The sequence below is a fragment of the Thamnophis elegans genome, chromosome Z, assembly GCF_009769535.1.
Source record: "Thamnophis elegans isolate rThaEle1 chromosome Z, rThaEle1.pri, whole genome shotgun sequence".
Taxonomy (NCBI): domain Eukaryota; kingdom Metazoa; phylum Chordata; class Lepidosauria; order Squamata; family Colubridae; genus Thamnophis; species Thamnophis elegans.
Window position 1 is genome coordinate 133,668,570 of NC_045558.1, and position 26,629 is coordinate 133,695,198.

The following is a 26,629-nucleotide window of genomic DNA, read 5'->3' on the forward strand; positions in this document are numbered from 1 at the left end:
GTGCCTCTGCCAGCAAAAATGGAGCTCAGGGGGCCCGCGTGCATCCCCCAAGCTCAGTTTTTGCTGTCAGAGTGCTGCAGGACTCCATCGCAGGCAAAAACAGATGTTAAGCTGGCCACGCCCACTCTTGCCATGCCCATCCCCCCCCCCCCCGATGCGGCCCTCAATGAAATTGAGTTTGACACCCCTGACTTAGAGTCTCACCCCCAACAATCCGGCTCCTCATTTTACCGACCTTGGAAGGATGGAAGGCTGAATCAACCTTGAGCCTGGTACAATTCGACCTGCCAAATTGCAGGCAGCCGGCAGTCAGCAGAAGTAGCCTGCAGTACTGCACTCTACCCACTGCGTCACCATGGATCACATGGTACAACTATAGGTTGCATTTGGTTTTCTGGCAGCAAAGTGGGCACACTCAAACGGTTGCAGGAGAGTATTTCCTCTCGCTGGTCTCCCACTAATCCCCGATGGCCCTTCGGCTCTAGAAAAACACCAATTTTATTAAAAGATTAGAATATACACATCTTTCTTTGCCTTGCTGCCATTTTCACTCCCGAGCCAACGACACAACTCCATGGGCAGTTGTCCTCTTCTTCTTGGTCCATTACGGCAGCCTCTCTTTCATGCGGCTTCACATGTTTTTAGGCTTGGAGATAATTCCATCTGGGTATCGTTGCTTGAACTGAGCTACCACATCAGGGTCCAGCAAATGGATCCCATCCAGTTGGTTGCCAAGGGTGATCCTGGAGGATAAAGAGAATAGTGAAAATATCATGAGAAATGTGTAGGGTCGATCTTCTGTTTGGCGTGGGCAGTGTCTTTCTCAGATTTTTTGTGTCCCTTAGGATCTGCTGCAGCTTGGGAAGTAGAAGCCTCCACCGTGATTGAAAGCCCTTGGGCCCCAGTTCCCTCAGCATTTGGAAAGGCAATTGCCGTATCCGCCATTTTGAAAGGGAATTAGCAACTAAAATGGCCAGTTTTTTGCCCAATTCTGTCCTCCCCAGCCCCCAGGAGCACTCTGAAAGCCTCCTAAAGTCTGTGCACAGCCATTTTGATGAAGAGGCGGGGTTTCGGGAGGCAAAAAATGCTGTATTCAGTGTATAAGACGCACCCAGATTTTCAGCCTCTTTTTTGAGGGAAAAAGGTGCATCTTATACTCCGAAAAATACGATAGGTTTGGTTCTCATGAGGGGAGACACCAAATTTTGGAACCCAGTTGGGTGAATGCTATTGTAGTTTTTCAGAGATTTTTTTTTAAAAAAACAGATTTTTCTAAATTTTGGTTTGCTTCCTATCCTGCAAGATTTCAAATTAGTTTGGTTCATTGTGAGGGGAGAAACCAAATTTTGGAACCCAGTTTGGCAAATGCTATTGTACTTTTTTTTTTTTAAGAGATTAAAAAAATAGGTCTTTTTAAAATTTTGGCCTGGAAACTCTGGGTCTCTTCCTATTCTTATTCCGCAAGATTTCAAATTAGGCTCAACAACGTAAGGGGAAAAACCAAATTCTGTAACCCAGTTGGGGCGAATGCTGTTCTAGTTTTTCAGAGATTAAAACAATTTTTAAAAAAAACTCATGTCTGTTCGAAATTTGGGCCTGGAAACTATAGCTTGCTTTCTACTCTGTCAGATTTCAAGATAGATTTGGTTCAACAATGTGAGGGGAGAAACCATTCACCAGTTGGGTTGTACGTTGTGAGGTCGCCCAAACAGCTCAATCTTGCGGGTGCCTGGAGAAAGCCGCTCGATCATGCCGTAAATCTCATCCGGCTTGTGACTGGTGGAACGAACCTGCAGGGCAACAGAGAGAAAGTTTCAAAGACTTCCCAAGGCAGCAACCCACAAGGCTAGAATAGAATAGAATAGAATAGAAGATTAGGATTATGATTACGATTAGGGTAGGATAGGATTAGGATAGGATAGGATAGGATAGAATAGAATAGAATAGAAGGATAGGATTAGGATTAGGTTAGGATAGAAGGATAGGATTAGGGTAGGATAGGATAGAATAGAAGGATAGGATAGGATTAGGTAGGATAGGATAGAATAGAATAGAAGGATAGGATTAGGTAGGATAGGATAGAGTAGAAGGATAGGATTAGGATTAGAGTAGGATAGGATTAGGATAGGATAGGATAGAATAGAATAGAAGGATAGGATTAGGATTAGGGTAGGATAGGATAGAATAGAAGGATAGGATTAGGATAGGATAGAAGGATAGGATAGGATAGGATTAGGATAGAATAGAATAGAAGGATAGGATTAGGGTAGGATAGGATAGAACCGAAAAGAACAGAACAGAACAAAACAAAACAGAATAAGGAATAGGATAAGAAAGGGAATAGACTAAGAATAAAAATGGAATGGAATGAAATAGAATAGGATAGGAAAGGAAGTAGAATAAGAATAAAAATGGAGTGGAGTGGATTGGAGTGGCGTAGGGTAGGGTAGGGAAGCCTCCTGAAGGTCCCTGAAGGCTGCGGAGGGCTTAAAAGCTCCGTTTAATGCTCCAGGGAAGCTCCTAAAGCCTCCGGGAGGGCGAGGGAGGCTGTTTTCACCCTCCCCAGGTTCTTCTAAAGCCTCCGGAACCTAGGGAGGGCGAAAAAAGTATGCCAACAATGAGGGGTAGAGGCTGTCATGCACGCAAGCGCACTGGGGTGGGTGTGTCACGCATTGCATTATGGCTGTGGCACGCCCGTGCACGCCCCCCCCCCCCCGAGCTCCCCCCTCTTTTGGCACGCGAGCTGAAAAAGGTTCACCATTGCTGCTCTGTAGAGTCTCCTGCTTGAGCCGGGAGTTGGACTAGAAGACCTCCAAGGTCCCTTCCTGCTCTTTTCTGATTGACCAAAGAGCATTGGGGGGTTGTCACCTCACCTCTGCCACAATGACGTCGCAGTCCAGTCCTCTGTTGAAGCCTTGGGGGTTTCCTTTAACGCCAACCTACGCATCAAAAACAAACGAAGGCAGTCGGACATCATCCAGGATCACCGCCTGGTTCACTTAACCACTGCAGCCATTTGCTGACCCTCTCGTGGGCCAACAAAGTCAAAAGGCTTCGAGGAGCAGCACCAAAAACATCTATCAAGGGAGCAGCTGGTTTTTGTTTTTTTTCAACTCACGAACCTGGCAGGCGGTAGCGTGTTATCTAGCCTGGTAATGAAACCCACCAGCTCGAAGAATGAACCCTTGCCCTCATAGTGTCAGGCCTGCAATTATATTCCTTTTAGAAGTTTGGCCTGCCACACTTTATCTTATTTCATTATGCTGTTTCATTAGTATAATTGATGGGAGGAGGGAATAGAAAGGAGTAGGATTGTGGAATGTATTGTTTTCATTATTTACTAGAAGCCAAGGTCATCTTTTGTCTCCGTACTTTTACTCCTGACCGGAAGAAGTTGGGTGTGGATGCCAGCGTGGAAGAAGATTGGACCATGTGATGGAGTGTGGGTGTGGGGACAAGATCATGAACTTTTAACTGGGTGGGATTCTGATGTCATTTCCAGAATTGGGATTAACACAGATGTGCTAAGATGTCTGCTTTATTAAATTGGAACTTTCAGGATCGTTTTGCCTTGGACTCTGATTTAATTCTACATAATACTTGGAATGCTGACACAGAGAAGACATTCTCATCCAGGTGATACTACTTAATGGAGGGGAGTGTTTTGACCTCGGCTTCCCCAGAACAGGAAGCAAAAAAACCCCCATTTGTTAACTTATAACTGAGGCAATTGATAGTGGGAAAATTCTCTGGTGCACATCACGTACAGTGATCCCCTACAAAAAATGGGGTACATTCAAAAGAGCTTCCACCTGGTCACATTTCTTCCCCTCAATAGCAAAGCCGATAAAACAATTCTAGAAAATCGAAATAAATCCCATCCTAAATCTAATACATGTTACTATCCAATTTACTTCATAGTCCCCTTCTCTTCTGAGGCTTCCCGAGAGCATGAAGCAAACTCCTTGTCCTGACAAAAAAAACCCTTTTATTAATTGACTCTGAATTCTGCTCATTCACCTCCAGCAAAGTCTTTCAAGGGAGGATTTACAGTCCCAGACCTCTGGATTGGAGAGCTGCCAGGCTGATCTCTGCCAAACATGGCAAGGAGTCTCAGAGAATCACGAACCAATTAAGTGAACGAATTGTCTCCTGCAAACTCCATTCCCCTTTTATTCCCTATGGGAGGGGCCATTCATCATCCAACTGTGGCCTTACTCCCAAGTCGACCCCTGTTCTTTAGCTGTTAGCTTCGTCTGGCAACTCTGCGCATGCCCACTGGGAACAGGCTCCAGCTGTTCCTCTGCCTCACTGATGTCTGACTCCGAAGGCAGCTGATAACTGTCAGACGGCCCTGGCCCCCTCTCTGCCTCTGACACAGAGCCCTTGTCAGAGCCTTCCCCAGACTCCAGGACTGGCTCATGTTCCTCCCCAACCTCCTCACTGTCCGAATCTGCTGCCAGTTCTGCTGGCCACTGATAGGCCCCAACAGTGAGCTGGTACATGAGACTTAATGTGCTACATTTCCCAGGTGGCAGGCGGGCTCCAATTGTCACTCTATTTACCAAGCAGTGCTCCTTGCCGTGATTGAGCCAATGGCCCGTCCGTCCTGTTCGGATAATACGCTGCAGCTGATTGGTTTTCACCCAGATGATCTCATCCACCCGCTCGTACCTGATTGGTCGGAGAGGGGGACAGAAAACAGAGCCCCATCAAAGAGGCAGAAGGTTAAGGTGTGGACAAGGTCCCTTTTCTACCCCAGGGAGAAAACGGCAATGACAATCCCGTACTCACCCCCACAGATTGAGACACTCTCGCCCTAATTCCATGGCTCTGTGGGCAAGATGGAAACAGGTTAGTCAATCAAGAGTTCATCCTTCAAAAAGGCACACTGACCCTTCAGTGGGAAAGGAAGTTCTCTCCATCACACCAAAGACTGGTACTCCTCAACTTTGCATTAACAGAGGGATACAATCAAAGATCAAGGGAGGTACCAATACCACGCTTTAAAGCCTTATTAAGGCCACACCTAGAATGCTGCATCCAGTTTTGGTCACCACACTATAAAAAAAGACGTTGAGACACTAGAAAAAGGGCAGAGAAGAGCAACCAGGATGATTAGGGGACTGGAGGCTAAAACATATAAAGAATGGTTGCAGGAACTGGGCATGGCTAGTCTAGTGAAGAGAAGGACCAGGGGAGACATGATAGCAGTCTTCCAATATTCGAGGGGCTGCCACGGAGAGGAAGGGGTCAAGCTATTTTCCAAAGCACCTGAAGGCCAGACAAGGAACAATGGATGGAAACTGAACAAGGAGAGATTCAACCTAGAAATAAGGAGGAACTTTCTGACAGTGAGAACAATCAACCCATGGAACAGAAGTTGCCTTCAGAAGTTGTGGGGGCTTCATCAATGGAGGCTTTCAAGAAGAAACTAGACTGCTATCTGTTAGAAATGGTGTAGGGTCTCCTGCTTGGGCAGGGTAGACTAGATGACCTACTAGGTCCCTTCCAACTGTTCATCTGTTACATTTAAAAAAAAATAGTGATTGAAGTTATAAATGGCCCGGAAAAAAAAGTGACTCAACCATTTTTCACTTAGGAACGTCGACTTCATGGCTAGTTCCATGCAGAAGTGTTTTGCCTCCTTCTTCTAGGGTAATTATTTTTTTTAAGCCCTGGAATCCAATTTCTATATCTCTGACCGGCAGAGATTCCCAGGCAGTTTAGCAGAACAACAGAACAGAATCACAGAGTCGGAAGGGACCCTTGGAGGCCTTCTAGTCCAACCCCCTGCTCAAGCAGGAAACCCTATAACACTGCAGACAAATGGTTGTCCAAATTCTTTGTAAAAAGCCCCAGAAATGGGAAACCCACAACTTCTAAAGTCAAAATGTTCCACTGATTAAATTGTTCTAACTGCCAGGAAATTTCTCCTTAGTTCTAGGTTGTTTCCCTCCTTGATTAGTTTCCATCCATCGCTTCTTGTCCTACATTCAGGTACTTTGGAGAATAGCCTGACTCCCTCTTTTTTATGATAGCCCCTTAGATATTGGAAGACTGCTATCATGTCTCCCCTAGTCCTTCTCTTCTTTACATTAGTCATAAAAGGCAAAGGTTCCCCTCGTACATATGTGCTAGTCGTTCCCGACTCTAGGGGGCGGTGCTTATCTCCGCTTCAAAGCCAGAGAGCCAGCGCTGTCCGAAGACGTATCCGTGGTCATGTGGCCGGCATGACTAAACCCCAAAGGCAAATGGAATGCTGTTCCCTTCCCACCAAAGGTGGTTCCTATTTTTCTACTTGCATTTTTCGATCTATCTGCTAGGTTGGCAGAAACCGGGACAAGTAACGGGAGCTCACTCCGTTATGTGGTGCTAGGGATTCGAACCGCTGAACTGCCAACATTTGTGATCGACAAGCTCAGCGTCTTAGCCACCGAGCCCCACATTAAACATACTAGTTCATTAAACTAGACACCCCTAGTTCTTCTCTTCTTTAAACTAGACATACGACCGTTTTTAAACTAAACATACCACCGTTTTCAGCCTTATCTTTTTTTTGTCACCAAAAAAGGCACTGGGTCTCATTTTCAGGGGATGTCTTCCACTGACTCACCTTGCAGCAGTGGTACCGACAGCTCCTCCCAGCAGAATCCTGCGCCCAGCCTGCTTCTTCTTGTGGCCATTTGCTGCCGCTTGTCCGTGTCGCTCCCCGGGCCTCCATTTTGCTGTCAGAAGCCTTCAAGAAAGAGCTTGTGAATCTGGAGCTCTGTTATCATCTACAGAGGCCTTTCCTGAAGGCTTCTTGACGGCAAAACAAGGCCAAGAGGCGCAGCGCATCATTCCAGAGTCCGCTTCTCAGCTGCAGAGACCATTCCTGAAGGCCTCGGACAGCGTAACAGAGGCTGGGGGCTACGCAGGCAAGAAGCGGCAAATGGCCGCAGAAGAAATGCGCCAGCAAGTCGAGGTAGGTTTTGGAGTGTGCAATGCCTGCCTGAAATTGTCCGAAGGCAAATACCAGTAGGTACTTAACTAGTGGTACTAGCATCTCCACCACCCTCCCATCCTCTCCCTAGCTTGATTTTTACCTGTGTGTTTTGTCTCACCCCGTGCACCCCAGAGTGGTCGGGGTCTTCACTAGGGCTTATTTTGAAGGTAGGGCTTATATTGGGCACATGTGTAAAAAAATCAAGCTAGGACTTACTTTCGGGATAAGTCTTATTTTCAGGGAAAAGTTCATTAAACTAGACACCCCTAGTCCTTCTCTTCTTTAAACCAGACAAGAGGTCAGCAACCTGCGGCTCTGGAGCCACATGTGGCTCTTTCATCCCTCTGCTGTGGCTCCCTGTCGCCGGTCGGCTCCACAATTGATAGGGCTTTCGGTTAGGATGGAGGAAAAAGGGCGCCACGCTGGTGGAGGCTCTATGGTGCGGGAACCGGACTTCCGGTTGGCTTGAGAATTGAATGGGGAGCTTCCGGTTAGGACCTTTAGCAATAGCAGTTAGACTTATATACTGCTTCATAGGGCTTTCAGCCCTCTCTAAGCGGTTTACAGAGTCAGCATATTGCCCCCAACAACAATCCAGGTCCTCATTTTACCCACCTCAGAAGGATGGAAGGCTGAGTCAACCCTGAGCCGGTGAGATTTGAACAGCCGAACTGCAGTCAGCTGAAGTAGCCTGCAGTGCTGCATTTAACCACTGCGCCACCTTGGCTCTTTGCGGCTTTAAGCTTGCCGACCCCTGAACTAGACATACTAGTTTAATTAAACTAGACTTTAAACTAGACAAGTGGCACTGAAAAAAAAAGTGAGTTATGAGTTCTAACATGTTTTCACAGGTTTTTTTTAAAAAGATTGTTTTCCGCATGAGTTTTTTTCAGCATCTCTACGATACACGATCAAAATTCTGATACTTGGCAACTGGCGGGTATTCCTGCAACCATTCTTTCTATCTTTTGACCTCTCATCGTTTTCCTCCCGGGGTTTCCTAGTTCAACCAACCAGAAACTACCACTTGCCAAGTCAATGCTGAGGCTTCTTCCTGTCGCCTCTTTCATCAACAGGCCTAGATTCCCCATTGTATCACCTACCGGCCAGTGACCCACAGAAAAAGGAACCCGTCGTCTTGCAAGACGGGGATGTTGAGACGCCTCATCTCATCGTCCGTGAGCGTCCCGTAGGGGAGTTCCATGTGAATGTCCCAGGGTGGGTCAGCCATCACCACAGCAAACTTGCCCAAGATGCTGACGTCCAGGTAGCGGATGTCGCAACAAATCCACTGCCGACACACAAAGGAGACAACCACATCAGAGTTTGTTGCAGGAAAATCACTTCCAGAAAGCACACACAAATAACTGATTTAGCTGGATTCATTAACTTCTTTACATACATATTAACCTGTTCCCATCAGGAACTGTTGGAGCTGCGAGGGACCCTATGAGTCGGCTCTGGAAGATGTGGAGGACCCTGGACAGGGTTCAGGCTCCGAGCAGGGACCAGAGAGGCTGGTTGGCCACCAGGAGGCGCCTGAGGCATGGAGCAGCAGTGAAAGCCAAAGGGAGTGTGTCCCTGACGTCAGGCCCTGGAGCAGTGGTGAAGACGTCAGGCTCTTGAGCAGTGAGGAGGTGCAGAAGGAATTGGTCCCGGACGCCCAGCAGAGACGGGCAGATAAGCGCCGGCAGCAATTATGGAGACAAAGGAGATAATTGGACCCAGGTGGTTGTGATTAGGCTCCTCCCAAGAGAGTATATAAGAAGAGACTTTGGGAGGAGGCTGTTTGCAGGATTCAACTACTATACTAAAGCTGGAGAAGCTCTGGTGTGTATTTCTTATCTGGGAAGTCTGGGTTGCTGCCAAAGTCTTGTCGGTGTGTTAATTTACTGCGAATAAATTGTCTAGCAGTAATCTTGTGTTGGGGTGACTCACCGAACAGAGGGGGATCAGAACATTAACCCATGAAGATAAATGTACAGTACCAATATAGATTTTCTCCAACGTAGTAGTAGTTACAAGCAAACACAGGCAGCAGTACAGCAGAGAGGAGTTTTCAGTTCTGAGTTCAGAGCACACAGAGTAGTTTCAGTTTTGATCTGTTTAAGCTCCCATTGGCTGATTTAGTTGCTATGCCTATTCATTGGCTGACCTTGTTACCATGTTTCTCCCAGTCATTAATATTCTAATAAAACCAGGGATGTGGTTAAGCAGCACAAGGAGATTCTGATGTCCTTTGGTGATTTGGGAACTATTATCCAGCATGTCCCAATGGTGCTTTTTTTCCCAAAAGGCAACTGGGCTTTGCTTTTTCCTGGAAGACATTCTCGCTTCTCATCCAAGAAGCTTCTTCGGTTCATCAGCATTATTGAAGAACTGAAGAAGCTTCTTGGATGAGAAATGAGAATGTCTTCCAGAAAAAAAACAAAATCTAGTGTACACCTTTGGGATAACCGCGACTTGGATGGCTGAGAATCTCCATATTTATTATCCACACAATTCAAACATCGGGTTTGGCTAATCCCATTGCAGGCAGTCCTCAATTTATGACCATAATAGTAATACAGTCTTAGTAAATTATTTGACAGTGTTGTACGAACTAGTTGTTAAGCACGGTGATGACAGAGTCTTACAGAATAGAATAGAATTCTTTATTGGCCAAGTGTGATTGGACACACAAGGAATTTGTCTTTGGTGCATAGGCTCTCAGTGTACATAAAAAGACAAGATACATTCGTCAAGACTCATAAGGTACAACACCTAATGAGAGTCATAGGGTACAAATAAGCAATCAGGAAACAATATCAATATAAATCGTAAGGATGCAAGCCACAAAGTTACAGCCCTGCAGTCATTGGTGGGAGGAGGTGGGTGATAGGAACGATGAGAAGACTAATAGTAATAGTAATGCAGCCTTAGTGAATAGGCTGACAGTGTTGTGGGAATTAATTGTTTAGGACAGTGATGGCATTTGGGAAAAAGCTGTCCTTGTGTCTAGTTGTTCTGGTGTGCAGTGCCCCATAGCATCATTTTGAGGGCAGAAGTCGAAACAATTGCTGTCCAGGATGCGAGGGGTCTGTAGATATTTTCACAGCCTTCTTTTTGACTCATGCAGTATACGGGTCCTCAATGGAAGGCAGGTTGATAGCAATTGTTTTTTTTCTGCAGTTCTAATTCTTCTCTTCCTTCCTAGCATGTATCTCTTCTTCACTTATGACTATACCTATGTTGCTTGTATCTTTCAATTTATATTGTTTTTATTTGTTTCCTAATACGATTTGATAGCTTATTAGTAACCTATGACTATCATAAAGTGTTGTACCTTTTTATTCTTGATGAATGTATTTTATTCTCCTTATGTACACTGAGAGCATCTGCACCGAAGACAAATACCTTGTGTGTCCAATCATACATTCCTTGTGTGGCCTGTCAGCCTCTGCTTCGCTATCCGCTTCGGCTGCCATTGAAACGGAGAGAGGAGGGGGGCATGGTATTTGGGTGGGGAATCTTTGGTGCAGGAGAGATTGTTAAAGAGGGAGTTTTGTTCTCACCATCTACTGCGCATGCATGCTGTTGGCTGGGGTGTAGAGTTGGTCAAGGCCAACTGTCCTGCATATACCAACCTGAAGAAGCTTCTTGGAGATGCAACCCACATGACACCTGAGGGATTTGCGGATTGGGCAATGGGTTGGGGGTTGTCAGGGGGAGGGGGTTGGACAAATATTGATATGTATGATTTTGCGCGCGTTTGCCTCAGATCTTGCTTTGCTTAGCTGTTATCTTTTCATAACCAGTAAAAGTACTCTTAATTCTGCAATATGGAGTTAAGTGGTTTCTTTCTTGGTTGATGAAGGAGGCCGGCTTGACATGGCCAATAAAGAATTCTATTCCATTCCATTCTAATTCACTGTTTTATTCTATTCTGTTCTGTTCAATTCCAATTCCAATTCCAATTCCAATTCCAATTCCATTCCATGTTTTTAGCCTCCAGTTCCCCTAATCATCTCTGTGGCTCTCCTCTTATTTGGCCCAGCCCTGCGTACCTGTGGGGGGAAGAGCCGGTCCACGCTGGAATCTCTCCCCACAGCTTGGGGCATGGCCAGCTCTTGGCCAGAAATAAGTTCCCGCCCGCAAGGGGCGTCCAGGTCTGTGCAGGCGTCGATCTCGTAATGCACGTACTTGCAGGTGTCCATGTGGAAACAGGTGTTGAGGAAGGAGCAGTCGCCTAAGGACTCGTCCGTGTGCTTGTTGATGATGCGGCTAGGAAAGGAGAAAGATGGTCAACCTCAGGGCCCTTCTGCTTTTTGAACCCATCCAGACTCCCGCCCATTTTGACCAGGCAACTTCAGCTTCATAGTAATAGTAATAATAGTATTACACTGTCAGTGTATGGCTGTGAAAGTTGGACCATCTGAAAGGCTGGGCGCCAAAGAATTGACTCTGGTGCTGGAGAAGACTCCTGTGAGTCCCTTGGACTGCAAGGCCATCAAACCGTCAGTCCTAGAGGAGATCAACCCTGACTTCTCTTTAGAAGGCCAGATCCTTAAGAGGAAACTCAAATACTTTGGCCACCAAATGAGAAGGAAGGACTCCCTGGAGAAGAGCCTCATGCTGGGAATGACTGAGGGCAAAAGAAGAAGAAGGGGACAGCAGAGAATGAGGTGGCTGGATGGAGTCACTGAAGCAGCCGGCGTGAGCTTAAATGGACTCCAGAGGACGCTGACCACTGGGCGGCGATCTGCACGGAGACAGGCAAGCAGCAAAAGCCAAATGAAAAAGGCGTGGAAAATGGCCGCCGCTTCGTGGGAGTGAAGAAAGGAGAGAAAATGGCGTCCGTGATGAGAAAGGGCGGCTAGAAAATCTCCGTGACTTGTCGGCAAGTTGAAAAGACCAAAAAAACTTCAAACGGAACAGCCGACGGTTCTCGCAGCTGCCGAGAGCCATGCCGCAGTGTTTGGGGCTGAAAACACCCACGCGGCTCCGCTGCCGTCCACCCCCCACTACGCCTGCTCCTACCTCAATCAGAAGGCTCAGCAGGGAAAATGAGTAAAACAAAATAGAGCAAAAAAAGGGAAGAGTACTAAATAAAAATCCAAAGAAAAAAAAACACAAACAAAAATATAGAAGGGAGAGTCCAAGCAACTGGGAAATTAGAAGCTGGAGCTCAACAAAACTAGTCCGAATGGGCCAGACTGAGGAAAAATTCTGGGGTTGAGCAGCACCAGGAGGCATGGCCAAGGAAAAAAGATTCCTCAGGCCGAGGGCAACCAGACTAATTTAACCCATTGCTTGGACTCTCCAAGCAGTGCACAGGAAAATGCCACCTTCAGTGTACATCAGACATCAGAAATCTATAAAAAGTAAAACAAAAACACACTCTATACAATTGAATTGAAAACTCCTGATATTGTATTAATATTGCATTATACAGCAGAATTCAATGTGGTTACTGCCCTGGGATAGGAGCTGTTTTTCAGCCTATTTGTCCTTGCTTTTATTATCCTGTACCGTCTGCCAGATGCTAATAGTTCAAAAAAAAAGGGGTGGCTAGGATGAGATGGATCTTTAGGAATGTTTTGAACTTTCTTAAGGCAGCAGGAACTATAAAGCTCTTCCAAAGAGGGGAGAGGGCAACCAATGATCCTCTGAGCAATGGTGTTAAGCCTATGGAGCCCTGTCCTATTTGTCATCCCTTAGCCCCAGCGTTCCTCAACTTTCTCAGCTTTAAGATGTGTGGATTTCAACTCCCAGAATTCCCCAGCCGTCAGGCTCTCCATTATGGCAGATCAGCCGCCAGGTGGGCAAGGGATACCAGTAATACCGTTAATCCTCATAAGGATTGTTGGGGGAAAGTTTCTTCATTTTTATATATATGTATATGTATATATGTATATATTTATGTGTACATATGTGTATGTGTGTATGTATCATATATCATATATGTATTGTGTCACAACCCCTGGTATGCCGAAATATGGAAGGGAGCATTCTGCTTCTCTTTTCTGTCTATCGGCTCACTCTGGGAGCCATCCAGGCAGAAAGCCATTTTTTGTTGCCTTGTTACATTTGTGTTGCAATTGCAACACACACACACACACACACACACACACAAACACACATACACACACACACAAGCTGATAACCCGGCATTGCCAAGTATTTATTTATCCTAATCCTGTATTACACAGGAAAAGGAATGGATTATACCTATAGTGTGAAGTCAAAGTAATTCACTACAGATATAATTGATTTCTTTTCATTTCAGCGGCTCAGGCGTTCCAGAGTTATGTTGGAACACACACACAGAGACACACTGACACACCCCAGGGGTATTAAGCGTGCCTTACCTCCACAGTATTTGTCTCCAGAGAGTAAGTCATCTGTGTATCACATTTGGTTGAAATTGCTCAAGGCAATTTCTCTCTCTCTCTCTCTCTCTCTCTCTCACACACACACACACACACACACACACACACACACACACACACACAGACAAAAGCATCTTTGGGACAACCATGACCTGGATGACTGAGAATCTCCATAGACAATTTAAGCAGAAACTATACCCCAGCACTCCAACAACCCCCACCCCCAAACTCACCGGAAGTGCAGCTTACGACAGGGCCGTTCGGCGTCACTGGCCTTCATGCATTCCTCCTTGGTTCCATAATCGCAAAACTCTTGAACCTGAGCCCGGCCTCGCGAACGAAACTTTTCTACGATGGACTGCTCCTTGGCGGTCGTTGTGTTCAACAGCTCCAGAATTTCTTGACTCACCTGGAAAGGCCAGGAGGCGAAGCCAGACGGGGACATACAGAAGAAAGCAAAAGAGGCTCATCAGGCTTTTGAAAAGAAAAAGAAGAGAAAACGAAGATCGCAGCCCTGAGATTCCAATTTCGGAGGGTCTGAAGAACCTCCATATGTACAGAAAGTTTTCAACATACGACCAGGAGTGGGATTTTACCAGTTCGGACTGGTTCAGGCTGCTGACTGTGTTTCTCATCTTCTACCTATACAGGTAGTCTCCAATTAAAGCAATCTTTGAGCCCAAATATTAGACTGTTAAGAGAGAGACATTAGTTAACTGAGTTTTGTCCCACTTTACGACTTTTCTCACCACAGTTGGTAAGGGAATCCCTGCAGGGCTTAAATTAGCATATTTTTTCGGAGTATAAGACGCACCTTTTCCCCTCAAAAAAGAGGCTGAAAATCTGGGTGCGTCTTATACACCGAAAACAGCATATTTTTTGCCTCCTGAAACCCCGCCCCCTTCACCAAAATGGCCATGCAGAGCCTGTAGGAGACTTTCAGAGAACTCTTGGAGGCTGGGGAGGGCAGAAATGAGAGAAAACAGGCCGTTTTTGCTCAATTTTGCCCCACCAGCCCCCAGAAGCACTCTATAAGCTTCCTAATGCCCTTTCTTTTGACAAAAACCAGACCCGTTTTCATGAAAAACGGGCCATTTTTTGCTCGTTTTTGCCCCCCCCCCCGCCCCAGGAACACTCTACAAGCCGCCTAAGGGCTATTCATGCCCTTTGTTTGAAAAAAACCAGGCCCGTTTTTGCAAAAAATGGGCCGTTTTTAGCAGGTTTGCAGAGTGCAAAAACTTAAACTTTCTTTAATTTGCCTCTTCAAAACCTTGGTGCCTCTTATACTCTGGTGCATCTTATACTCCAGAAAATACGGTAGTCGTGAGGTTGTTAAGTGAACCTGGTTCCCCCCGTTGACTTTGCTGGTCAGAAGGTCGCAAAAGGGGATGACGACGTGACCCCAGGACACTGCAAACTGTCATAAATGTGAGTCAGAGGTCGTGCCCGAAGAAGGTAAAACGGTCGTAAAGTATGAAAAGTGGCCAGGGGTCACTTTTTCCAGTGTTGTTGCAACTTCAAAAATGGTCATTAAACAAAGTCGAAGGCTACCTGTATTTCATTTCTGCTTCGGGAGGGGGGGGGGGGAAGGAAAATAAGGCCCTGGGTTCAAATCTGCCCCCTTGAATTAAATAACTGATAAAGGAGAATGTTTAACAGAAGAATAACAGAGTTGGAAGGGACCTTGTAGGTTATCTAGTCCAACCCATCCTCCCAGCCTGCCCAAGCAGGAGAACCTAGACCATTTCTGACAGATGGCAGTCCAGTCTCTCCTTGAAACCTTCTAGTGATGAAGCTCTCACAACTTCTGAAGGCAGAGTCTTGCTCTTTTTTTGGGGTTGGGTCTTTGGCATAGTCTGTAGATGTTGTTAACGTCTATGTGTCTGTTGATGGCTGATTTGTCAAGCGTGCCGGGCTTCTAGAAATTCCCTGGCATTTTTGGACTTGGCTTGATCTGGGATGGTCACGTTTTCTCAACTGAAACGATGACGCCGGGGAATTTCCAAAAACACCAGGGAATTTCTAAAAACTCTTTGACAAATCAGCCATGAATAGACACATAGGCATTAACAACGCCTAGAGACCAGGGATGGGTAACCGTTTTGGTGCTCAGTGCCCAAAGTGTGCGTGCCCCAAATTCCCCAATGCATGCGCCCCGCCCCCCACGCATACACCCCACCCTCCCACGCATGCACACAACCTCTCGCCCATTCTTGGCTTCCAAGTTGGTGCAGGAGGCTTTCCAGGCCCCAAATGGGGCGCGGGTGGTGGGTGGGTGGGGTGCATGTGCATAAATCCCCAAAATGCAATGCGAGTGCTCCCAGCACATGAGCCCCACATGCATGTATGCATCCCATGCATGTCCCTCGTCCAATGCACATGCGTGGCAGAAACTAGCTGGCTGGAGGGAGGCGTGCTGGAGCTGGCCTGGGACGACACCTGGTGCGCCCACAGAGTGGGCCCTGCGTGCCACCTCTGCGTGCCATAACGGCTATAGATTATGGAAAAGAGACAATCCCCCAGCCCCAAAAAAAGCATCTTTCCACCAGCAATCAACACCCAGATCAGCATAAATTAACTCCAAGGTTAACATCAGATCAACAATCAAGTAAATAATACCCCAATCAAGAAACTGCCAAAGAAACCAACACCAAACAGCCAAACCCAAGAATCCCTAAGACCGCCACTCATATTGACAGACAGGGCAAGCCACCAGACTGTAAACTGACAGCAAACAGCACTCCTTATTATCACTGATGACATTACATAGTTGGGTATTGAAACGTCTGTGTTGGGTAGGCAATATAGATTCGTATACAATAACAAATGGTCGATGTTGCTTTAAATGGGTGAATGTACTTATCAGCTGTAATTAACTTTGCAATCAGCTGTAATTAACTTTGCAATAAGAGGGAGTCAGGAAAGCTCACTCTCTCTCTCTGCTTGTCCTATGCTTGATAACTACTTGCTCGCTTGATGACTGGAAGGTGAACTGCGACTGTAAGCAATTTTTTGTTCTTTGAACTGTGTTTGAACAAATATCTACTATCACTGCTTGTGAAGCTGTTAGTAGTAGTAAAGCTACTTGTGTTTTATTAGCAGTGTCTGAGACTCTATTCATGTGTTTTTTCTTCTTCTAGCAACGTTCCTTCTCTCTAGCTGTACATTCCTCTGTGCTACTTTCTGTCTCCCAATGGAGATACCCCTAACAGTCTGCAAGAAAACAAGCAAGCTCAGAGAGCACCCAGGATAACTGAGTCAAGAGCCATTATCCCAAGATAAGTGTATCTGTCTAGTCGCTGTGGGACACAGCAGGGAGACGATGGGCATTCGCTCTAATTCTGGCTGGGGAATGCTGGCATTTGAAGTCCACACTGTTCACAATGGTCCAGGATTGAGGAGCACATGTCTTAATGTCAAGCTTTGTGCTTTTGCTGTTGCAACCATTATCGCCTTTCAGCTTGCCAACGAATCAGGGGGGGAGAGAAGGGGGAGATGGACTGTAGGCTCCAGACATCGAGGAAACAGCTGCGAGAACCAAGGACCCCTCAGCAGCTGTTTGCCAGAGCCAAGGACTTTTTCTCATAACACTATCATGAGACTCTATTGGATAATGTGACTTGGTCTAATAGGGAAAGGGAGAATCTATATTTTAATTATGTGGGTTTGCACGGGAATAAGTTGGGTCTGGTTTTGCCCTCGTATGTGCCTAAATGATGTACTCACTATTAAGTTTTGCATGAAGAGACTGGATTGTCTCGGCCGTGCTTGCTTTGGTTTGCTTCGTCAACTGGAACGTTGACATCTAATCTAAAAGGCCAGGTTTCCATGCTGATATTTGACCCCGAAACACATCCTACCTTCTTGCTTTGCTGCTCCTTGGTGGACTGCTGGCTCAGCAGGCTTTCGATCTCCAGATCAAGGTCAGAAGCTTGCTTGCGCGACTTCTTGGGCGGTTCTTTCAGGGGCTCGGAGCTGGCCAACGTCATAGGAGAAACCCCGGGAGCAGAGACGGAAATCCCGGCCTCCTGTTCCGCTCGCCTCTTGGTGCCTTCTGCCAAGCCCTTCTTCTCGGACACAGCCCCCATCATGGCCGAGAGCTTGGAGTGGTCGGCATACGTGACCAGCATGGGCTGCCCGTCATCCTGGAGGAGCCCACGCTTGACTTCAATGAGTTCCTGGGCAGCAAATTTCTGCAAGAGGCTCTCCACGCTCCGTTGGTTAGCCGAGGCTTCTTCAGCCTGCAAGAGAAGAAGGACAATAAAGGATTGTGTTTGTCGCTCATAGTTGAAATGAGGAGTCCTTTAGTGCTCTCTGAGCTTGGTTGTTTTCTTGCAGACGTTTCATTACCCAAATTAGGTAATATCATCAGTGCTACCCTGTTTCCCTGAAAATAAGACTTCCCCGGATAATAAACACAATTGGGCTTACGAGTGCATGCGCTAAAATAAGCCCTCACCCAGAAAATAAGCCTTCCCTGAAAATATTGCCAACACAGCAGCAGCCTGCTACCTCCTGCATCTCAAAAATAATAAGACCTCCCTGAAAATAAGGCCAGGTGCTTATTTTAGGGGTCAAAAGATTAATTTTCATGGAACATGGGCCAATCCTGGAGTCTGGGGAAGGCTCTGATGAGGTCTATGAGTTGGAGGCAGAGATTGGTACAGAACTATCCAAGAGTTATCAGCCCCTTTGGAGTCTGCTATCAATGGGTTTAAAGTGTGTGTGCATGCACAGAGCTGCCAGGAGAATGGAAGAGCTAAGGAACAAAGGCTGACTCGGGAATAAAGGCACAGGTGGACAGTGAATGGCCCCTCCCATAAGGAATAAAGACGAGCAAAAGGGGAGGGGAGTTTGCAGGAGACAATGAGTTCAATTCATTAGGGTGAAGATCTGTTCCTGACTCCTTCCACGTAATTGCTGCTACAGCGTGGCATTTAGAAGGTATCGGCCTGGCAACTCTCCAAGCCTGATAAAGGTCTGTAGTTGTGAAATCTCATGAAAGACTGTTTGCTGGGACTTCGCTGGAGAGGAATTCCCTTTGACCTACCGTATTTTCCAGTGTATAAGATGCACCGGAGTATAAGATGCACGAAGGTTTTGAAGAGGCAAATTTTTAAAAAAAGTTTTCGCACTCTGCAAACCTCCCAAAAATGGCCTGTTTTTCGCAAAAAATGACCCCCTTTTTTTTCAAAAGGGGGGGGCATGAATAGCCCCTAGGAGGCTTGTAGAGCCTCCGGGGGGGGGGGGGAGAAGCTATAATGATAAAAAAAGGCCCGGGTTTTTTTTGCCAAAAAAAGGGCATGGATAGCCTTTAGGAAGCTTATAGAGTGCTCAAGTGAGCGGGGGGGGGGGGGGGGGGGGAAATTGAGCAAAAACTGGCCTATTTTTCACAAAAATGGGCCCATATTTTTTTTTCTCCAAAAAGGGTATGAATAGCGTTTATTAGGCTTGTAGAGTCCTGGGGGGGGGGAATTTGCAAAAATGGCCCCCTTTTTTTCCAAAAAGGGCATGGATAGCCTTTAGGAAGCTTATAGAGTGCTATAGGGAGCTGGGGGGGGGTCATTTCTGCCCTCCCCAGCCCACAGGAGCTCTCTGAAAGTCTCCTACAAGCTATGCACGGCCATTTTGGTGAAGGGGGCGGGGTTTCGGGAGGCAAAAAATGCTGTATTCAGTGTATAAGACACCCAGATTTTCAGCCTCTTTTTTGAGGGAAAAAGGTGTATCTTGTACTCTGAAAAATACGGTAAATAGAAGAGGTTTTATTGGTACAGGGAATCTGCTTCAGGATTTTGGGAAGCCCAGGTCAGAACAGTAGTTCAATTTTAATAAATAAGTAATGAATATCCAGAGCTCTGATCCATTCTACTTAGAATGGCTGATGGATGAATTAACGCCTTTGGCACATAAATTAACTAACTGAGAGGTGTTAGATCATATAAAATCAGACCCTAGAAGCTCAAATCATTAAGACTACATCTGATTTACTGAGGCCACGTCATGCATGCAATTCATTGGGCAAGGCAATGATGCTAGGAATCAGCGGTGGGATTCAAATAATTTACCCACCAGTTCTCTGCCCTAATGACCAGCTGGGTAGGCGGGGCTCGGTGGTCATGTGATCATGTGGGCGTAGCCAAGTCAATGTCACTCAGGTCGATGGGCACTTTGCCTTAGTTGTTACAATGGTAATAAGGGTTAACTGGAGAGGCAGTTTCTGTAAACAGGGCAATAAAGATTAGGCTAGAAACAACACCAGAATGTTTCCTTCCTGCCTTCCTTACAGGATTAGCCCTGTAAAGTGGGAAAAAACAAAAGATTTCTTCCAACAACCAGTTCTCCGAACTGCTTAGAAAGTTACCAACCGGTTCTCCCGAATAGGTGCGAACTGGCTGAATCCCACCACTGCTAGGAATGGTAAGTGGAACAAGAAGAGGACAAGCACAAACATGCTTGTTTGATAACATCAAAGCTGATTCAAAGTTAAACACCCAACAATTGAAAGAAGCTGGGGAGGGGGGTTGGACTAGATGAACTACAAGGTCTGTTCCAACTCTGTTATTCTCAACTTTGGGCACTTTAAGACAAGTGGACTTTGCTGGCTGAGGAATTCTGGGAGTTGAAGTCCACTCGTCTTAAGGTACCCTTAAGAGCTGAGGTGGCGCAGTGGTTAGAGTGCAGGACTGCAGGCTATTTCAGCTGACTGCTAGCTGCAGTCCCGGCAGTTCAAATCTCACCGGCTCAAGGTTGACTCAGCCTTCCATCCTTCCGAGGTGGGTAAAATGAGGACCCAGATTGTTGGGGGCAATATGCTGACTCTGTAATCCGCTTAGAGAGGGCTGTAAAAGCACCATAGACTAAGTGCTATTTGTTAGAATATTCATGACCGGGAGAGACATGGTAACAAGATCAGTCAATGGATAGGCATAGCAACTAAGTCAGGCAATGGGAGCTTAAACAGATCTGAATCTGTGCTGAGAATTGAAACTGAAACAAGACTGATCTCTGTCTGCTCTGAACTGAGATGAAACTAACTGTTCTCTCCTCCTTGTGTTCTTCATTCACGTTGAAAGAATCTACTATTGGTATTGTACATTTATTCACCTGTTATTATGTATATAAAGAAGTTAATGAATCCAGCTGAATCAATGTGCTTCTGGATTTGATTTTTCTGCAACAAACTCTTGACACTATTGTTACCCGAGGTTGAAAAACACTGGACTAAGGCATCAAATGACAAGCCTAGCCTTAATGGCAATCACATGGCTCACCGTGAAAATGCTTTGGCAGATAGTTAGAGCATCCGTGGGCAGCGCCAGTCCCAGGTCGGAAAGGTGATGGAGGATTTTCTTTTCCAATTCAGGGTCAGTCACTAAATCTCCAGGCTCTGCAGTGGTGCTGGGCGTGACGGAGGAAGGCACGGGGCTGTCACTGCGGAAGGGGGGACTGAGCACCAAATCTGGATTCCTGAGATCTGGAATAAATCGGGGAAAGGTCCCACAGTGATTTTGGGAAGAAAAAAATGATAACTTGCATCACAATCATTTGTTTCTTCTTTTTCCTGACAGTTAAGAGCAATTAATCAGTGGAACAACTTCCACCAGAGGTTGTGGTGCTCCAACATTGGAGGTGTTAAAGAAGAGATTGGAGAACCATATGTCTGAAATAGTATAGGGCCGTGATGGTGAAACTATGGCACGCATGCCACAGGTGGTACATAGAGTCCTCTCTGCGGGCATGCCAGCTGTCGCCCCAGCCCAGCTCCAGAGCGCCTCCTGCTGGCCAACTAGTCTTCGGGTCTCTGCCACACATGTGCAGGGGGCAAGGTGCATGCGGGGTATGCACATACGTGAGGGAGTGGGGCGCATGTGCCGGGAGCGCTCGGATTTGATTTTGCGGTTTTGGATGCGTGCGCTCCCTCCGCACACTGCTTTGGACCTGGAAGACCGCCTGCACCAACCTGGAAGCCAAAATGGGGTATAGGAAGGCATGCCCAGGGGTAAGGGCGCATTCGCTGGGGGTGCACATATTGCATTTTGGGGATTTGCATGTGCCCCACATGCCCCGTTTTGGCCCTGGAAAGCCTGCACCAACCTGGAAGCCAAAAATGATCAGAGGGGCGGGGCACATGCATGGGAGTTAGGACGCATGCGCTGGGGGCGCACGTATTGCATTTTGGGGATTTGCATGTGCCCCCCTCCTGTGCCCGGTTTTGGGCCTGGAAAGCCTGCACAAACATGGAAGCCAAAAATGGTTAAAGAGGGTTGGGTGCATGCACCGGGCACATGCGCTGGGGGAGCACGCATTGCATTTTGGGGATTTGCATATGCCCCCTGGTGTCCCGTTTTGGGCTTGGAAAGCCTGCACCAACCTAGAAGCAGAATGGTCAGGGGGGCGGGGCACATATATGGGGTTAAAACACATGTACTGGGGGCACACGTATTGCAATTTGGGGATTTGCATGTGTCCCTCCCCCTGTGCCCCATTTTGGGCCTGGAAAGCCTGCACCAACCTAGAAGCCAAAAATGGTCAAAGGGGGAATGCATGGGCAGGGGCAAATGCTCGGGGGTTGTGACGCATGAGCTGTAAGCCATAATCATCACAATTATGACAAATCACGGCTTGAGCTATCTTTCTTTGCATGTAATGAGTCTATCTCATATATTAAGTTGCATTACTGAAATAAATGAACTTTTGCACGATATTCTAATTTTTCGAGTTTCACATATAGTATAGTATAGTACAGTATAGTGTAAATATATCATAAATATATATAATGTAATGCTATAATATAATTAATGTAGTGTACTGTAATGCAATGAAGCATAACACTGCAATATAGTATAATATAGTATAGTATAATATGATATGATATAATATAGTAATATAAGTTGTAGTTTATAATGTAATATTATAATAAATATAATAAAATATAATATAATAACATAATACAGTATAACATAATAAATATATAATGTACTGTAATGTACCATAACACTATAATATAATACATTATAATATGATATAATATAATATACTAATAAGTTGTAGTTTATAACATTATGTTATAATAAATATAATATAATAATACAGTATAATATAACATAATAAATATATAATATACTGTAATGTAACGTAGCATAACACTATAATATTACAGAATAATATAATATAATATAATATAATATAATATACTAATACAAGGTATAATGTAATGTTATAATAAATATAATAATATATAATATATAATAATAGAATATAATATAATAACATAATATAGTATAATATAACATAATATATAATATACTGTAATGTAGCGCAACACTATAATATAATACAGTATAATATAATATAATATAATATAGTAATATAAGGTATAGTGTAATGTTATAATAAATATAATAAAATATAATACAATAACATAACATAATACAGTATAATATAATAAATATATAATATACTGTAATGTAATGTAGCATAACACTATAATATAATACAGTATAATATAATATACTAATGTAAGTTATAATGTATTGTTATAATAAATATAATACAATATAATACAATAACGTAACATAATACAGTATAATATAATATAATGTACTGTGATGTAATAAATATAAAATATATGATATGATATAGGATATAGGAAACCACTTTGCCATTGCTCTGAGATGGCCTGGCAAGGTGGCTAAAACCTGCAGGCCGATTTGCTTTTAAGCGCCTGGGGCTGTTGGAACTACTGGACACTGGACCAGAGAGTCCAATTTGGACGTCAGGGCAGCCCAGCTCATCCCCCCCACAGCCCTCCTGCGGGGATATCCGTGGGCTTCCCCCATCCCTCCAGAAGCGCCCCACCCGACAAGCCCTCCTCCGCCTCACCCAGAGGCTCCTGCTTGCGCCTCCGCTGCAGCCGCTCCCGCAGCGAGTCCAGCTGCTTTTTGTGCGCTTGGATCGAGCTCCAAGTATCCGACATCGTCCTGGCGTGTCCGGCAGCATCTATAGCAACCAAGGGAGGGTGGGGGTGGGAAATGGGACAAGGGACCGGAAGTGCAGACTGGGGGAATAAAAACAAGGTGGGCACGCTTCCGCTTCGTGCGCCCGCTTGGACCCTTTTGGAAGACTGGCAGGAAGTGTGGGAAAGCAGCCGTGTTTGGTTAGGGTGGGTTGAAGCGTCAGCGGCCATTTTTGTCACGGGCGCCTCCTCCCGGCTAGAATTCTTTTCTCCCACGATCTACTTGGTGGACAGATTCTGTCGTCAAAATCAATGCTGAGATCTGGGGCAGGTGATCCGGACAGCCTCAGGATCCCAATGATCCAGACCCCTAATTTTCTTCCTTTTCTTTCCCCCCAAACACCAAGGCAATGCAGTCCGCACCCCCTCCATTTGATTAAGAGGATTTATTGGGGCACTTAGGAACGTATTCTCTCTCTCTCTCTCTCTCCCTCCCTCCCTCCCTCCTTTGCAAGGTTGTCTACTTTGCAAGGTTGTTGTGCACAGGGAGAAAAATGACGGGAGAACTGGGTATTCTATGTTACCTTGAAAAAAAAAGCTGTGGATTCATGACAGTGAATGAATGAATGAATGAATGAATGAATGAATGAATGAATGAAAGGAGGGAGGGAGAGAGGGAAGGAAGGAAGGAGTTAATAATGTTTTATAGTTTGCATGCACAGCAAACAGGAAAATTACTGCTGGAAATCTCAAGGGTATATTTATACTGATCAGATTTTCTGGGGAAAAAATAAAAAAATAAATCTGAAAAGGAAAAATCTGAAAGAGGTTCATAAGGATAAAAGAAAAATGTTTATGTTTATAAAGGTAAAAATTCCCGACTCTAGGGGCTCATATCCGTTTCAAAGCCGAAGAATCAGCGCTGTCCGAAGACATCTCCGTGATCATGTGGTCGGCATGACTAAACTCCAAAGGTGGAACCGAACACTTTTACCTTCCCACCAAAGGTGGTCCCTCTTATTTTACTTGCGTTTTTACAAGCTTTCGAACTGCTAGGTTGGCAGAAGCTGGGACAAGTAACGGGAGATCACTCCGTTACGCGGCACTAGGGATTCGAACCGCCAAAATTCCAACCTTTCTGATCAACAAACTCAGTGTCTTAGCCACTGAGCCACCGCATCCCTTATTATGTTTATAGCTTTGCTTTAAAAAGGGGAAATTCAGAAGCAAAACCAAGGAAGCCTTTCCAAACAGGGATATTCTAATAAAATATCTAAAAAGCATAAAAAGGTGTTCTGAACCCCCTTCATCCTACACCAAAGCACGCCGAGACAAAGATGCTTCAGATGTTTATTAACACAGAGACTAGCCCTTGGCAGCAATCCAGCACAGACCAGACCTTGGCAGCAATCCAGCACAGACCAGACCTTGGCAGCAATCCAGCACAGACTAACCTTGGCAGCAATCCAGCCTGCCAAGCTATCCATGAGGGTTCTCCAGCTCTAGTAAATATGTTGACTCCTGCAATGAGTGTGTGCACAGGCATTCCTTTTATAGTCTTGAGAGGAGCTTAATTACCACCAGCTGAGTGCAGTTATCTCCTGTAACTGCGTAACTGTTCTTTATGCTTATTAGCTCTTCGTTGCTGGGCATCCAGGACCAACTCCCTTGTCTCCTCCCCACTGCTCCAATGCATGACGTCAGGATCACACTTCCTTGTCTCCTCCCAACTTGTCCAAGGCTCAGGCGCCTCCTGGTGGCCAACCAGCACCTCTGCGCCCTGCTCGGAGTTGGAACCCTGTCCAGGGTCCTTCCACATCCTCCAGAGCCGACTCATAGGGCCCCTCGCTGTCGGAGTCTGGTGGCAGCTCCAACGGCTCCTGCTGGGCCACAACAAAAAGGTATGAAGTATTAAAAAAGATTTCTACAGTTTGACTGGTACCATTTATATGGTGACAGTTAAGTGACCCAAATAAAGGGCTTGAGTTTTTGAAAAATAAGTAAAGGATAGATTTCTGAAATAAAGGATTGTCGTTTATAATCAAGGACTTATGCTCACTGTATAGGTATATTGCAGAGAACCACTTTGGTATACTGGTAATCTTTTACTTATGACCACAGTTGAGTCCAAAAATTCCCATTACCAATCAAGGCAGTTGTTAAGTAAGTTTTGTCCTATTTTACAACCTTTTCTTACACAGTTGTTAAGTGAATTGCTGCAGTGATTAAGTGCATCACGCAGTCATTGTGAATATGGCTTCCCCCCATTGAGTTTGCTTGTTTAATACTGGCTGGAAAGCTTACAAATGATGAATACAGGTAGTCCTCGATTTACAGCAGTTCATTTTAATGGCCGCTCAAAGTTACAACACGACTGAAAAAAGTGACTTACGACCTTTTTTTCAAACTTGACAACCATTGCAGCATCTTCATGGTCACATGATGAAAATTCAGATGCTTGGCAATTGACTCGTATTTATGACGGTTGCAGTGTCCCCCGAGGCACTGGCCTGCTGCTCCACCACTGCATCTTTGCCGGTGCAAACAGCCTGCAGCTGCAGTCTCTTCCGGTGCGAAGCCCCCCCTCTGTGTCCTGTTTTGGCTTCCAGGTTGTTGCAGGAGGCTTTCCAGGCCCAAAACGGGGAGCATGTGTGTGTGGGGGGTGTCGTGCCGGAAAAGAGGTTGCTGCGGCAGGCCATTCGCGCTGGAAAAAAGGCTGAGGCTGCAAGCCATTCGCACCAGCAAAGAGGCAGCGGCGGTGGCAGCAGGCCAGTGTCGTGTCCAGCGGCGTCAACCAGAAGTAGCCTCCCTCCATGTTTTAGCTTCCATGTTGGTGCAGGAGGCTTTCCAGGCTCAAAACGGGGCACAGGGATGCCGTGCAAGGTACCCCGCACCAGTGGTGGGTTCCGGAACACGGTGCAACGGGACCAGGCGTCCACTACATGCACACATGCAGCGCGAACATGTGTATTTATCACTTGCGGTGCTCCGCGACGCTCCAGCTGCTCGGCAGAGTGTCGCGTAGCTGCTGTATGCTCCGTGCACGAAAGCCCCGAAATGGCTCAAATATAGGGAAGGAGGGCAAGCGGGCGGGCCCTCCAGAGCACCATACCAGAAAGGTACCTGGTGCTCCTGGCAGGCACGGGTACGCCCGTACCGTACCGGGGCGTACCGTTCGTATCCCACCACTGCCCCGCACTCTGTTTTGGGCCTGGAAAGCCTCTTGCATCAACCTGGAAGTGAAAATTGTGCACGGGGAGGGGAGGCGCTCGCATTGCATTTCTTTGTTAGTGCAGCTTGCCATGGCTCCGCCCT

At 46.0% G+C, this 26,629-nt stretch overlaps 1 protein-coding gene across 1 annotated transcript; it reads right to left on the bottom strand.

Moving 5' to 3' along the window:
- Positions 1–480: 480 nt before the first annotated feature.
- METTL3 (methyltransferase like 3) lies at positions 481–23,419 on the bottom strand. The gene is made up of 11 exons (XM_032238054.1): positions 23,242–23,419; positions 20,631–20,833; positions 17,220–17,600; positions 13,593–13,768; positions 11,035–11,251; positions 8,092–8,279; positions 4,795–4,833; positions 4,566–4,674; positions 2,874–2,939; positions 1,678–1,790; positions 481–743 (listed from the first exon to the last, which is right to left on the bottom strand). Exons 1-11 carry the CDS (start codon positions 23,333–23,335, stop codon positions 632–634), a joined length of 1,698 nt encoding a protein of 565 aa, XP_032093945.1. The 5' UTR covers positions 23,336–23,419; the 3' UTR covers positions 481–631.
- Between the last annotated feature and the right edge of the window lie 3,210 nt (positions 23,420–26,629).